Here is a 15981-nt window from a genome sequence, read left to right on the forward strand (position 1 = left end):
CCGCCTATGTAGGTCATCATGACTCACTCCTTTATGCTTCAAAAGCCCGCTCCCTGCTCAGTTGCTCTATCTTGAGCCCTCTCACGTTCAGCGTTGTGTAAGAGAAGTGTTTTTGAGTTTGCAGCAAAGGTGGCCACAGACAACCATTTTGCGTGTGAACATTGCTTTTCTGCTGAATTTGCACTCTGGAATGCTCCCAATGTTCATTCCAACGTGTCGTTGTTTTTTTTCCTGTGCAGAACATGGTTTCTGGATAACGAACGCTCAGTATTTGCATTGCAACCCGTCGTGCTCGGCCTCGTCCTCCCTGTTCGCCGCCTTCCCTCTGACCTAGATGCTAAATTCATCAGCTGCGGCAAGCAGATTTATTATTGCGTCAGAAATGAAAAGCCTGTATCCAGCCTTTTTGTTGAGGTTTGAGTTTGCCGCCTCTTTGACTTCCTTCTTCTGCTTAATGTTAGGCAGGTTCTCACCTTTACAAAATAATGTGATTCAGAGTCGTCATTATTCACCAAGGCGCACCATTTCTCAATGAATAATGCATACGCGCCGTTGTTTTTTAAGCCCAGAGCCATTGCGTGACCATGTTAACAATCCACAAGGGTCAATTCCAGGCCATTGCACACTTCACATCTGTTGGTGGCGCTTGCTTCTGCTCGACCGGCAGCCCGCTACCTGTTGGCTCGCGGCTTCTGCGTGAGATCATGCGTCTCTCCCCGTCGTGAGCGACATGTTCTAGCGTGGAGAGAAGCCCTTTCTTCGGCGCTCTTTCCACACATTGCTAAGTATCTGCATATGAATGCTGCCTTCTGCCTCTCCGCTCACCGTAGAGACCCCTCCCACCCCCATTGGGAACCCGGGGGCCCCTTGACATGTGCATTTTTACACGACCGAATCAGTATTTCTGCAATTTCAAGAGCATTTCTTTAGGTGGCCGCAAAAGCGCCCTGTATCGAGATGATGAGCTTCAATTTGTATTCCAATCATTTGACGTAATTATACGTGTGCTGCTGTGCTGTGTATCTTGCTCAAGGACACGCCGGCACAGGCCATGTAGCAGTCAGGGATCAAAACCGTCAACCTTTTTTTTTTTTTTTTTTTTTTTTACACGATTGAAAGCCAGGATTTTAGGACTCACTAAACACCCTGACCCAGATCCAAAATGGCCTTAGCGTGTCATGTGTGTGTCCTTTTGTCCTCCCCTCTCCAGGCCTGCTTTCATATTGGCCAGGCCTGGGGAGGCAGGGGGGTGGAGAGCAGTTTTTTTTTTTTTTTTTTGATGAGTCACTCAACCGAACAAAACAGGAGGAGGGGTGAAGGAAAAAAACAAAGCCTTGCAACTCCCCAACCCTCCTCCTCCTCCTCCTCCTCCTCCTCCTCCTCCTCCTCCTCCTCCTCCTCCTCCTCCTCCAGGGCTTCCTGGAAACACTACGCTATTACATCACATACGCACACGGCCGACCATTAAAGAACGTATCCAGGAGCAATGGCGGTGAACCGTTACTCGCGAAATGACGCCAGAGCATAAAAGGCAGCGCTCCTCTCAGCGGTGAGATGCCGAGGAGGAGAAGGTATTCTGTGTACAAGAGGGTAAAACGGACGCTATGTGGACGTAACCTGAGCAGGCTCTGTCTTTGGGGCTGTACATTCACACGGCGGTATCATCTGTCCCTTTTTCCCTCGCCTCAATGCACCCCTTGTCCTCACAGCTGCCCCGGCACGTTGGGCCCTCCTGCAGCCACTCGTGCACTAGTGAGACCAGAAACCTCTGTCCTTAAGACGGACTGCTGTGTAATCATGTCCGGTTCAACATTGTCACTCCTTTTGTAGCGCAGTAAACAACTTTGATTCCCTCCACTTCCATTTTTTTGTCTCTCTGGCATTCGCAAATCGAAAAGTGTAAACACTTTTTTTGATTTTGCCAGCAGGCCCCGTCATGACATGCATTTCTGTTCAGTGGTTTGTCCTCCACCTTCTGTCTCTCATGCTCATCTTTTAAAGCTAGTTTTCTGTGAGAGGGTGGGCGTCTGTACTGGGCCATCAACAGGAAATTCCAGCCATGGAGTGTGGGGGTGGGGGATGGCTGAGAGCGCGTAGGGAGGAGGATCAGGAGTTCCTTTGGCAACAATTCAAGAGCACCCTAAGGTCTCCGGCTGGTTTGGTCTCAATGAGAGACCATAAAAACCTGACCACTTCACTACTCGTATTGCATCGCCTCTGTCCTTAGCCCTATTTTGCATTTTGTTTTATCTTAGCCGCGGATCTCCTCTATACTGTTTTTTATTTTGCTTTATTAAGCCCCCTCCTCTCCCCCCCCCCCCCCCCCCCCCCCATTACCCATTATATTTGAATGGAGTTCAATGGAGTTTATCAGAGGTGCAGATTTAAGCAGACCACTTGATTCATAGCTAGTCCATTGTCTAACATTTCTACTATAGGAGATACATCTTTTTTCTCAAAAGGTTTTAACGGTTGCCATGTACGATCTTTGAGCTTAATCCACAACAATAATTATTTAATATTCAACTATGAACTGATCATTCAAAATCACTGCTCATCATCAAATTGCCATGCAAAATATTTCAAACATTGCAAATCATTTTGAGATTTTTCCAGACTTGAAGAGGTTACCCATGCATGGCAGACACTGCTTTAAACCCTTGTTGTGTCAATGAAGAAAACCGTTATCAAGAGGAACAAAAACATAGGCTAATCGGATCTCTTGATTACCCTCTTCCCGGGTTTATTTGACTCCAGTTGGTGAAAGGAGGAACCATCCTCGCTGAGACTGTGATAATCTCGGTTTCCTTCCCACCAGACGATCGATAGGATGTTGTTCAACTTTGTTTTCCACTGTGTCTGAAGCATGTGCGACGCTCTGCTCGTCCCCAAAGACTAGCGCCGATATCACAGCTGCAGCGGGACGGCTACGTCGCCTGTTGTGATGTCTGCTGTGCGAAACCGGAGCTTGTTGTGCGGCGTTAGCATGCACCTCAGGACAGCTAGCTAACTGCAGGAGCCAACAGAATGCAACTCAGCTGGGATTTCTTTGGTGTTACTTTGCTGCGCAGCAGTCCTCCACCATGCAGGTCCCTACATGATAAATTCAAGCAAGAGTAGTAAAACCAACGTGGAGCGAGCGCACCTGTCAGCCCTCATGGAAATCTGGCCATTGTTCTTAGCGTAAAGGGCTCATTTACAGGATAGTGTTGGAATCGTCCAGCAATTATGATGTTGGAATATCATGTCTTTTGTTAAAGAAGACCGCAGAGCTCGCTAGGTAGCCTTGGATTTCAAACTGTGTATGACATTCACATTTAAGGATCAAAGTAGCGGTCCGGTGGAATGGGGAATTGAAAAGGGAAGCGGCCACGGTCCTGAAAAAACATTGCTGTTTTCTATTAATATGCAATTCGCCCCATTTCTGCTTTCTTTTCTCTCGTCACATGAAAAGAGTGTGTTTACCTCTGTGGTAGGGCGGCTCTGGGTTATGGGTTACGGCTTTAATTGGCTAAATTGCATACACGTGTTGATAGCTGTTGTCTAGAAATGTGTTTATTTGTGTTTATGATGCCTTGTGAACGGGGAACTACGGAAGAACAAGTCCCTCGGGGTGGTGCCTCTTTCAATCGTTGCAGTTTCCATTTTGGGACGTATAGAGAGCCAGAACACACGCGAGCACGCAGGCGTCTACTAACTGCAAACTGCGTGGCTTCAGCATGGCGCCAGGTTACCTATAGGAGCCGTGGTGGACTCTATAGTCTGTTTATTAAGTTGCTGCTTTGGGAATGTTATATTCCAGCTTGAGTGATCTGAGCAAACTTACAGGCGAGGGTGTGGAGAACTTTAGGATGAAGCCTTTGTCCCCATCTGGCCGCACAGAGCGCGCATGTGTTCTTTCAAGCTGAGCGTGTGTCAGCAGAAAAGAAAGCGGCACAAAGTCTCAACTGACCGATTCAGGTAACTAATGTGTCGAAGGAGATTTCCGAAGTTCCTTTAGTCTTTATTCTCCGTGACACTTTCCCGAACAGCACTGGCTCAATCCACTAATTGGACCGGATGAGTACATTTGTTGTTCCATTATGAGTGACTGTGGCCCCCCTACCTGCCCCCCCCGCCCCCCAGCTGATGCTCCGGTTTGTTTGGTGTAGGCGAGCCGAGACACTGACAGCGGTGTAGCTGGATGTGCGTAGGATGCGTTGTTACGCTTCACCCCCGATGCTCTTTTTAAGGTACACTTGCATTATTGTGATTTGTTATAGTACCATTATACGGAGTGGAATCTAATGGTCTTACTACCCAGTGGTGGGGAAAGCTGGCCCTTGTTATCCACAGGCTGGACAGGCGCAGGCTATTTGAACTGAAACGCTCTGTGGATCCAGTTATTAAATTCACCCAACAACAGTTTGGAGCTGCACTACACTTTACGCTTTTCTGGTCTCTGGGCAATTCAGGGGTACAAAGTAGTCACAAAAATACTTCGGTCTTACAACGCGAGAGATGAGGTGCCTACATCCCAAATGCACTCAAATACTCGCCTGTTTCTAGGAGCATGCGGCGTGCACGTTGTCCGGGGGGCTGCTCTCCACTCTGGCGGCTTGAGTGTCTCTTTTATTCGTTCCGTCAACACAGCCTTGTTAACGTGGCATTTTTGCACTTGTGTAACAATTTTAATGATCGCGGGTAAGAGCCCCTCCTCACCCTTCTCTCATGACTTGTTTATTGTTACGTGTGTTTTTGGATGGCATAGGTTGAAATCTAGGGCAATTTTGCATTATCCAAGGATTACTGGCTCCAGTGAAGGAATGTAGTGCCGTGTGTCAGACTAATGTTGAGTGTACAACAACAATTCAGATCCTTTTTTTTCTTTCCTTTCCGGCAAGTCGTTGGGACAACTCAACGTTGGGATATTCCTCTGCTCAGTTTGATGGAGACATGGTTTGTCAGAATCATTGCCGAGGTCATCGTCATAATCCGCTTTGATGGCCGAGTAAGTGGCAACACATGCAAGGAATTTAACCGGTAGTCCGCCGCTCTCAATGGACAGAAATAGAAGTAGGGCTAAAACAGGGACATCACAGCTGAAATAAAGTCGGCGTAAACATTTGTGCTATGCAGATATAAATACACACCAGATACTCGAAATCGGTATGTAGCAAATGTGCACTACCCTCAACGGGGGCTCAGTCTGCCTTGCCCCCCCCCCCCCCCCCCCTCCTTAAGCAGGCACCGCCCCAGCCCTCAGCTGGCTGTGCTCTGCAGTGGCAGGTCTTTCATCCCTCCATCCGGCCCTGCCCAGTGATTTATAATTCATCTGGGATCCTGCCTTCCCTCTGCACCAGGACAGCATTAACATTCTGTTTGGTCCCCAGCTACGCTGCACCCACGTGTGTGTTCGTGTGTGTGCGTGTGTGTGTGGCGGCGGCTGAGGAACGATTCCTCGCCAGCGAGGCTCCGTCGCTGTAGCTGTATGTGTTGTTTCGGTTGAGGCTCTGCCCGTGTTCCTCTGTTGTGGCAGAGATCGCGCTGCTCGTCTGGCTGTCTGTGCTGTTGTTGTTTTTTTTTCTTCTTCTCTGTCTCCATATGTGCCGAGTCAGCTGCCCGTCCCACCTTTTTGATCCCCTGTATAAAACGGAAAAGCAGTGCGGCAGAATGTTGCCATGTGTTGGCCAGTGTATCGCAGCGGGCCCTTCATCAGTACTTCAGCAGTACTTCATCAGTACTTCAAGTTTACGAAAAACAACGGACTCCCTTTCCCACCAGGCTGTAATGGAACCAATTAAATAGCCATTTCAAATGCAGGGTTAGCTGCACATCGCCACGGCTGGGATTTGCAGAAGGAAGAGAAGAGTGCAGAGTAAACCATGAATACAATGTGGTATAACACAGTTTGAACGAAGCCGGCTCAAATAGGTGTGCTGAAACAACGAGTCCTCGTGCAAAACAGAATGTCTGTGACCTGCTGAGAGCTTGATCGTTACCCCTTGAACAGATCGTCTCTGGTCCAATAACGCACACCAAGAAGCGAGGTCTGCTGCTGGAGATCAAGCAGCTGACAAGTGACAGACGTGTGAGCTATCTGGTGGATTGTTTCCTTTTTCCAACAAAACTTTAATCAGAATTCCATCACGGCGTTCAGTCTGCTTCAAACGTGGGCCCCGCTCTTTAGATGGCGCCCCCTCTTTTACACGGGTGTGTGTTTGTGAGACGTTAAGGTGCTCATCTGTGGAAAGGTCACGTCCACCCTCTGCGCCGCTCTCGCTCCGTTCATTATCCATCCAGGCGTTCTCCCTCTGCTCTGCATTTATTTTTACCTCCTCACGTAATCCTTAATTAATGAAAAGCCCGTCGCCGTGCCTCACATTCTACCACCCTACTCACTTGTACATCCACACTCACTCATTCATGTTCTCTCAAGCAGACACCCACACACACGCATACATACACGTTCAATCGTTTGTCTTCTGTCTCGGCTTCTCGCCGCAGCATAACGATCCAGATCTCACACACGTTGTTACGCGGCGCACACTGTACCATAATGGGCAGATGGGGCGGCCTCATTGCTTGGTGAGCTAAAGCACACGGCACATAACCATCATGTCCCGGGATCAAACCTAGACCGGGAACCCTGATGCATATGTCAGTCTCTGTTCACTTTTGGCTTTTTAAGGGCAAGGAGAATAAATGCGCAGATTCAGGTTTAGAAAAGAAAATGAGTATTTATTACAGAATGTTTACATCAACCATCACGACTACCAAGACCACATTAAGTCATTCTGATTCAAGATGGTTTTGATTTTAACGCTTCACGCTTCACATGGAAGAGTTTGTTCATCACAGTGCAGATTGTCTGATTTCCTCACCTCTGGTATTCAGTCATGGGCCAACTTTGAGTCATCGGTACACAGATCCTTTTTCTTCACACTAACAACATGGATCTCTTGCGTCAAATGAGCTTTTGTAAGGTTGTGTTGGGGCTCAATAGACTAGTGAAACCAGTGCTGAACCGTGCACGTCGCGTTGTTGACCTGCTCCAAGCGCTACGTTGTCGGCCAACCACCGCTCGTCACAAAACAAAACGGCATGCTTGATGCTATTGGCTGTATAATCTCATTCAATTGTTTGTATGTAATGCTGTGGCTCAAGATAAGGAGCTGTTCGGTCACTATTTGGAAATTCTTTGGCTTGATCCCCGCCTCCTACAGTCTGCATGATACTCAACAGAACATTACCCAATGTTTTGTGTTCAGGAATAAGAGGACTGTTGTTTGAGGCATTAGTAGTATCTCAATACAGTTTTTATGCTCCCAGATAAATATCTATTTCTGCAATCTTACCATTTGTCAGTTATTTGTCAGATAGAGAAACGTTTTGAACATCTTTGGTAAAGAATAGTTTTCTGCTGTCTTGCAAGGTCATTTATTTAGACGTTAATTTAGTTTTTGATGTAGGGCGGGTCCAAACACATTATTCTTTGTCAGAGATGTATTCAGTTTTCATCTTTGATCTCGTTTCCATTAACCCGCGAGTTTCTTTTTGATGTATCGTCATTCTACACTGCCAATTGTTTAATGGGGGAGGAACTTCTCAAGTCTTCTGCCACTACTCCTGCATAATCATTATTTTATTGTCCGGCATTAACCTGGAACGCAAATGTGGTCCATTCCTGTTCAAAAGAGTCTTCCACTGGTAGCTACAGCTCTGTCACACTACGATTCTACAAAAAAGATTTGCCTTTTCACACTGAACCGAACAACTGCAGCGAGTGGGTTACTTGCGTGGTGACATCACGAGCAGAAGAGGCGGCACGTTAAACGCAGCATGAACGTCCCTGTCAGACGCTGGCTCATCCCGTCCCCTCCCCGGAGGGCATGAAGCTGTAGTTCGGCCGCTACAGTTTGTTTTAACCCTTGTTATAAAGTCTCACCCATTCCGCTATTTCAACCGGCCCTCTTCACACAGACCTCGGCCTCGCCTCCGTGACTGCAATGCAGCCGGCCAAATGGCGGAACCATGCTCCCCCCACCACCACCACCCACCAATTCCACCTCCGTAACTTTTCATTCGACAGAGAGGCGGAATACTAGGATTGAGAGCAGCTACTCCCGATGTGTACACCACACAAATGCTTTGTTATCCAACATTCTTGCAATAATGGAGCAATGATGTTTCATAGGGTTTTAAATGGCCAGTGAAGCAGCGGCATCTTTACTTCAGAGTCTCCATCCACCCCGCTAAGGGACTCTCTTCTGTATTTATTCAAGATAGACACGTGGCATCACTGCAAAGATATTCAGCACTCACGGTTGCTTATGAAAAGTCCTCTGCACAGAACTGTCTCTGTTTTGAGCTCTAAATTCCTGCAGCAGCTTATTGTGGGTGTAGCTTCAGGGTGAAGGTGGGTGCTGCCACACAGACTTTGCCTGGGCCAACAATTTCTAACCAACACCTACAGTAATAGAAACGGCAATGATGTATTTAGAATAACGGCGTATCACTTTGAACCAGCCGGATTAGAATATAAGTAGGACCTCCATCCTTCAGGATGCGTTGTTGTTATTTTGGTGCATTTTGTAGATGCTTGAGTACATTTTTGTTCGGTGATGATTTGATTATGACCAGTGTGCATCCCCTGCGTGGGAAGACTAGTCTACCAAACACGGATCAGTCCTGCTCAAAATAATAATATCTGAAAATAAGGCCCAGCAACTCAAAGAATTGAAGCAGATAATGTGGCTTCGCCCATTCATCTTTGTTTGATGTTTGACGTTGGGTGGCAGTTCTGCTAACGAATGGGATTCTAGTGTGTGTGTGTGTGTGTGTGTGTGTGTGTGTGTGTGTGTGTGCGCTATTATGCAACAGCTATTGAGCAAAGGTGGGGTTGAGTCAGATCAAAGTACAGCACAAATTGCCTGATGTGATCCTACCACAGACCGGTATTAATATCTTCAGGAATAGTACAGTTTTACTGCGTAGCCTCTTCTGTGTTGCAGTGTTTCCATGTGCAAGGTGACCAAAGACTGTTGGTTAGCCATGTTCATGACGTCTGTCAGCACATAAAGTCGGTGAATGAGTGAACCCCCTTTTTGTGGTCAGACAGCAGTCCAAAGGTCAGAAAGTGATTGAGTCCTCATTGCTTAAGCGCTCTTCTATCAGTAGATCCTTTCTCTCTATTTTTTCTAACTAGCTTCTCTGATAGGCCTGCATCTGTCTCATCCCTGAGTTGCTAAGCAACAGGCTTTCTGTGTGTGTGTGTGTGTGTGTGTGTGTGTGTGTGTGTGTGTGTGCTCACACGTTGCTGTGGCAATGTCAGGCCTTTGCCTGTTTTTGTGAGAGGAGAGAGAGAGAGAAATGTTGAGAATAGAGAGAAAAGGCAGATGAGAGAGACGTAGTCAGAGAGGAGAGGGGGAAGAAATGAGAACGAGTCCGAGCACTGATGAGAGGAGAGAGCCAAAAAGCACTAGATTGTCTCTGGCCTTTCCTGCAGCCTAGCTGCATATAAATATACAGGCCTGCCACTATCTCTGCGAGGTCACTGGCAAAGACGGCATGATTTACCAGACTGGCAGGCAGGCAGCGAGCACTGAGCTGTTATTGGATGGAACAGAGAGGTGTAAGGGAGAGAGCGAGCGAACGTGCTCAGAATAGAAAATCCCACCGAGTGATTGGATTCCTCCCCACATCTCTCCCGTCTCTCTGCTCCTACAGCCTTTTGGATAATGGAACCACTCCCACTCACTCACATTTCAAATATATGTGTGTCATTTCCAGATGCCCTTGTGTGTCACCTGCTGCTCCTATTCACAGTTAACCATGATCACTTTGTTTTAAGTAGGGAAAAGAAATGATAGCTTGAGATGTTCTACGTGTTTGCTCAGTGTGTATGTAGGCAAGCATACTAAATGCATGTGTTTTTACATTTTAAAACGGCTCATCTAAAGGCTGGATCTCCAACCAGGAAGTGCAGATAACCACCGTTCTTTGATACACTCAGTAATTATTTTAGAAGCGCACGATTCTGTGTGTGTGTGTGTCAGCCTCTTCTTTCCCTACACGCTTTATAATGAAATGAATGGACACGGGTCAGGGACTGAGCAGCCAGGCTGGGCTCTGGTTGCCAGGATACAGCAGTTGAGCCCGACCGGCTTTATTTGCACACCAAACATGCTAGTTGGCTAGCTAGCTGCAGCTGTCCTACAGCTTATTCCTCCTGCTGCTGCCACAGGCGCTGCAGAGTAAACACACGCACAAGCTGGAGGAGATGGTGCCCCTTTAGTCTCATGACGACCAGCGTTCCAAGGAGTTGATCTTGATTTCCTGAATGATAGACATTTAACCACAAACGTGCAGGCTTGTGGTAAGATGTGGATCACTTGGCTGTCGGGTGTGAAATCTGTGTTTGCAGTGAGAGCGGTCGGGCTTAAGTCCTTTTTGCACTCATACAATTGTTTTGAAATAACGCTGGAGGGAAGAAATCAGAAGTAGCCTCATTAGCCCTGTTGAGCCACCATAACTAAATGTATCATGGGTAGTCCTTCCTTTTAGGAACTCAATACATTGACTTCAGAGTTGACCTAGATGCGTAATCACCGGCAGACACCAAATTAATCTCTAAGGAGGAAATGTGACTTCTTTGACGAAGCTGGGTTGTGGTCGCTGCCACCTATAATAGTGCACAACTAATCCAAACAACAAGCCGATGTGTTGCTCTCTTTAGCGTCCGGGCTATAAGTACTGTTAATAGAGTATTAACCGAACACAGAAATGGCAAGCAACAATATTTACCTTTTGAATGTTGTTTAGTTAAGATAAAAGTGGACCTGCATTGTGCGTCAAGTGTTTCTTAGTCACTGCCATTGTTTTCCTTCTGAAACAGGGATTTAAAGAAATCCCACACATGTACAAAACTAAATAGTTTAGTGATGACTTTCAAATGGAGTGAAATCGTCTCTGAACAAACACTATGACCCCTAACATCTGCTCTGTATTACCTTTTCCTGGCTGTCCACCTCAACAGCAGTTGATTGACAGCCAGGTAGTGTCCTGGTTGATTGATATCCGATTGCGGAACCGACGTTGGGGTCGCTGCGCACAACATAAACGCACCCGCATACGTGAGGGCAGGCGGAGAGCAATATGTCAGTCGCCGTCTGCAGCTGCCGCGGTGCTCAGCCGTCCTTCTGGGACGCTGGAGGTGTGTTTCCGTGTGGACGATGCGAGTCCGGAGTTGAGTAAACAACTACTTTTCATCTCTTGACGTGGACCTTCACCTCAATCACCGCTTTGTGTTCTGCCATTGCTGTATTCCGTTTCCCCCGTATTTAATCAGGAGTTGATGTTGCTAAAATTGTGTATGGTAAAAATTCATTCAGTGAGCCCTTCAGGCTCCAGATGCTAGTGTTTTGAATGCAGTAGATGTCTGGAGCAAAAGTATCAATTGTATTCTTAAATTTATTTCAATTGTTTGTTATGCTTTGCACCTTCAAGGACTAACTGGTTAAAAGCCCATGCTGTTACACCGTACAGTAACCATATCTTTACATGTAATGGTGAACTATGTGCATTGCACACAGAACTCAAAGCCCAAAATGGCATCATCGAATCACTCTGGAGGCAAAACTGCTCGTTAACTTTGCTAATAGGCGACGAGCTGCTTCTTTTGCCACTAATTGTTTAACGGAAGAATTCCCATTTATAGCCAATGCAGTGCTCATTTTACACGACGCCCTTACCAGCTGTGAAAGTGTGTGGAGAGACAGTCTCGCTTACAGTCGGTAGGTTTTTAAATCACCACGCATTGTCTGTTTTGACGTTCCCTAAATCAAGTAAGCTGCTACAAAAACACCCCAACGCGAGTGTGCTTGTGGTGTGTGTCGTCGTGTCTGTGAGCGTGAGTGGAGAGTGCTGCAATATGCCGAAGCGTTGGCCTCTGTCTGACCGCAGAGGGAGTGGCTGAGAGTGTAGAGAGGGATGCTACAGGAGGATGCAGAGAGGCAGGGAAGATGTGCGTGGATGCAAGAGAGGGAGACTGGGTGGGTGATGGTACCGGCAGGTCCTGTCCTTCGCGTGGAAGACTTTGCTTCTCTGGCTCACCTCTCCACACTTTCTGCAGTCATCATCCCCGGGGCCAAGTGGGAGCTGACGTCATGTATTAAACATCAGGATTTCTGGTGCCGAGGGATTACTGTTGGCAGGAATGTTGGCAGACAGTAATCAATAGGTTGCTCGAATGTTGAACCAGTCTACTCCTGTTTGAAATCTTTCACTAAAGATGATGAGTTCTCCCTGAAATTAATATTTGTGTTGACAGTTTATTTTGACCACATATATGGAACTTGTTATGAATGTCAGGCAAAACTCCTCACAAGTGTTAAATTACCTCCTCGCAACACAGTCTGAGAGTTTTTCTGTTTTTTTTTGTTTTTTATATGATGCTAAGGCTGAATGCTGCATGAACTTCTACCTACCAGCAGGTATAAGCTTGTGATATGTCACATTAAACAGATCCCGATGCGCTAATATTGTCGTACCAGGTAAAAGAAACCATCGACCTTTAAAGGGAGCTGTTGACCCTCACCCTTAAACTATTAAGCTTTTAGATACTTTAGACACTGTTCACACGCTTTTAAATTCTTAGTCACATCACTTTCAGTGTACTGGTCAGATGACGAGTCCCTGGTGATTGGATCGCCTATCCGCGATGTTGACTAACTGATCGGCCAATATGGAAACAGAAAAGATCGCCCAGTCTTTATCTCGTTACACATACCCTGTTTAGTAGAATATTGTTAAACAAGTTTCTAATGTAGAGAAACTTCTTTGATTTTGTCGTAGTTTTTGTATACTGCCTGTTATTGTTATATAGACACATAAGAATAAACACATGGAGTCAATCAGCTGTTTAGTGTCAACAAAACTCAAGACGCAATTACACAGTTAGCAGATGTTCTGTATATTTTGGTTGGGATGAAATTACAAAGTGTGGGGTCCTGAACAGGGTTTCGTCTCTTGTGCTTCTTGTGTGACGGCTTTCTCTCCAGCTGAATGTTCTGTAACTGAAACCCAAAAGAAGTGCAGAGATTATTGTTCTAGTCCAGCTGACCCAGTTTGCTGTGTGTGTGCGCTTGCACGCGCGTTTTACTTCCTAGTTTGTTTATTTCTGAGGCTAGTCAACCTTCCTGTCGCTATCTTTTGTGTGCCGTGGGGGGTTGGAGTGAGTTCCTAGCTGTAACAATGAGCCAGAGGGGAGGAAGGGTGGAAGGGGCTGTGGTTCGCTGTGTTTGCTCGTGTCTCTTTGCGAGGGAGCACTACATTCTCTGTAGCTCTGTGCCTCTCTGGTTGGCTGGTTGGCTGGTTGGCTGGCTGGCTGGCTGGCTTGACTGGAGGGATATAAATAGCAGTCTTTGAATAGGATCGCTGCAGAGGGAAGGAGGCTGGAAGGAGGCTGGGGGAGGGGACTGGAGATGGAAGTGGCGCCAGGGAAGATAGGATTGCCATCGTACACAGAGTAGAGTGGGGGGAGAAATTATTCAGCCGTCGTCTCATCTGGTCACTCACTCAGTCACAAGGATGATCACACTTGGGCGCACTCTGAAGAAGAAAAAAAAAGTGCATAATTGAGGAGGAGAATTGAGGGATGGAATGTATGATTAATTCATGGCCCTGTGGAGCCGAGGGCCGGGATTGTTTTTGTCTACTTGCACAGAGAATTGAGCGGAACTCCTTATTCAATACATTCATGATAAAATCAATCACCCTTAACTGGTAGATTTCTATTCCCCCTTCTTAGCTTTCTGCAGTGATGCCATGGATAAGAACAGGTCAATTACAAGGGGTGGTTTGCCATGCCGCTTAGTAGCTGTTTGGGTTTTTGTCGAGACGTGCCAGTCACGTTACTGAAGAAATTCCTCAACTGGTCCCAGCTCTATCATTATCCCGCAACTTTAGGGTTGTGCAACATCTTCCCTGGTCCGTCTTGGTGTTAAACGTCCAGGATGCGCCCGCTCTAGTTGCAGCATGTTGATATGAATAGTGTGCCTCTGCTGTTTTTAAAAGGGATCACCGTTTCTCCTGCTTTGAAATAGGCAGATACCATCGCACACATTTCCTGATGTTTGGGCAGACCTGGCTCTCTCTTCGGGTTCAGCTTTTCACCTCCCGCAGCTGCAACTCGGCCAGCTGTCCTCCCGCTCAACTGCTCCCCCGCATCAGGGTCTAAAAGTTGAAAATAGAGTGCTTGATGTGCCGCTAATGGCTGCATCGTCTGGCCGTGTGTAAATGTGTTTTCAAAGAAACGTAGTGGTCAGTTGCTAACCTCCCCCACTAACACTTTGCTTTTTGTTCTCTTTCCCTTTGTTCCAGACGGTTGATGACGATGCAATGGCAGCGTGAATGAAGCTTGGCGTGGGGAGAGCTGAACGATGCCCAAAGGTGGGGGATCTAAAACCCCCCAGCTGGACCACTTCCCACTCAACACCGACATGGTGGAAAAGCAGGGTGGGAAGAAGGTAAGAAAAGAAAAACACTGTGCACCACAGCCAAATGTTTGTATACAACGTGTAATCCCCAATTCCGAGCGCTGTTTGTCCTTGAAACTTGACTCTCTACCGCGACATCTGATCTATTTCACAACCTTGGAAGGCCTCACAGACGGTGGGAACGCAGGCTGAAATAAATAACAAAATAGCTTTTTGAAACCAGGCCTGGGAACAGTACCCGTCCCTCCTAAGTTTACTTCAGATATGTGAATGTATGCCAGTTTTATTGGTGCTGTTCTGTGGTTGATCCTACTCTCCTGACCTCTCTGTGGGGGAGTTAAAGGGAACACTTTATGAAAATGCAAACGCAACACCAACACCGGCATTAACAGTCCACTGTGTGTGTGCACATCGCGACGGAACTCCCCCGTGCACAGAGATCGGGGGATTATTGTTAACGGGCGGAGTGCAGTACCATACCATGGTAGGGGAAAATACTGTATTAATAGGGTTTTAGAGTGTATCTGACTGACAGTGACGTGCAGAGACTTTTATTCCCTCTGCGTCTTTCTCCGGTATCTGGAACATAAAAGATAAACAAATTCAGCGATATTGACTATAAAAATCAATGAAAAGATTGGAATCGTACAACAATTACATTTCTATCACAGATCAGTGGACAAATATGTATTTATGTATTTTTAATCATTTCTTTTTTACATTTAATGATGACACAGGGGAGGCATGGCATGCAAGGCTCAAACCAGGGAGTGTGGATGGTGGAGAGGACGGAGGGACAGTGGGGAGGGGTTAGTTGGCTCATTCACATTAAGACCTCAAACGGTCAAATCGTTTTGAGCAGAGACGTTTTAGATCGGAAGAAAAGGGTGGCGTTGTGGTACCTGTGGTAGAAGGGCATAATACGATTCCTTTACGCTGTAACAAAGTCTCAGTGTCTGAGATGTTGTTCATGTCAATGAGGGGATGGCTTGGATTTGCCCCTTGGTCCAATATCTTTCAGTTACCAAAAGTAGAAGGTCGAGGCATCAACAGACATGCCTCCGCACCGTAAATGACGCGTGGTAACTGCAGTTAATATTTCATATTTTTACCAGAATTACTGTGATGCTGGAAAAAAAGTCTTGCATAATATATTTGTGAGGGTGTCATGTTTGTGTCTTTGCGATCTTCAGGCGATCTCTCGGGCCAGATCCAGAGGTGCTTCTGGAATTCTCGGCCTGTTAAGAAACATACATTCTTGAAATGCAGGCTATGAAGCCACAGGAATAGACACGAGTACAGTCGTGTTGTTTGCAGAGGCCTTAAGTGCCGGACGCAGCTTGATGATGTCATGGTGTGTGCCAACTGTTCAGCGAGGACGAGTAGCAACGAGAGGCGGAGGGAAAAGAGCTACAGCTTATGCAGGCATGGATTTACAACCCTCTGCAAAGGATTGCATCAGACTCTGGCATGGAGGGAGGGAGGGAGGGAGGAAGCACACGGG

At 46.8% G+C, this 15981-nt stretch overlaps 1 protein-coding gene across 2 annotated transcripts in view; it reads left to right on the forward strand.

Moving 5' to 3' along the window:
- The window catches only part of ankrd11 (ankyrin repeat domain 11), an 83225-nt gene that overhangs the window by 45097 nt on the left and 22147 nt on the right, over positions 1-15981 (forward strand). For both annotated transcript variants that reach the window (XM_040165774.2, XM_040165783.2), the window contains exon 3: positions 14362-14507. In XM_040165774.2, the coding sequence (XP_040021708.2) occupies positions 14421-14507 (87 nt within the window). In that variant the 5' untranslated portion in view covers positions 14362-14420. The remainder of the gene's footprint in view (positions 1-14361; positions 14508-15981) is intronic.

Source organism: Gasterosteus aculeatus, chromosome 12 (assembly GCF_964276395.1).
Source record: "Gasterosteus aculeatus chromosome 12, fGasAcu3.hap1.1, whole genome shotgun sequence".
NCBI lineage: Eukaryota > Metazoa > Chordata > Actinopteri > Perciformes > Gasterosteidae > Gasterosteus > Gasterosteus aculeatus.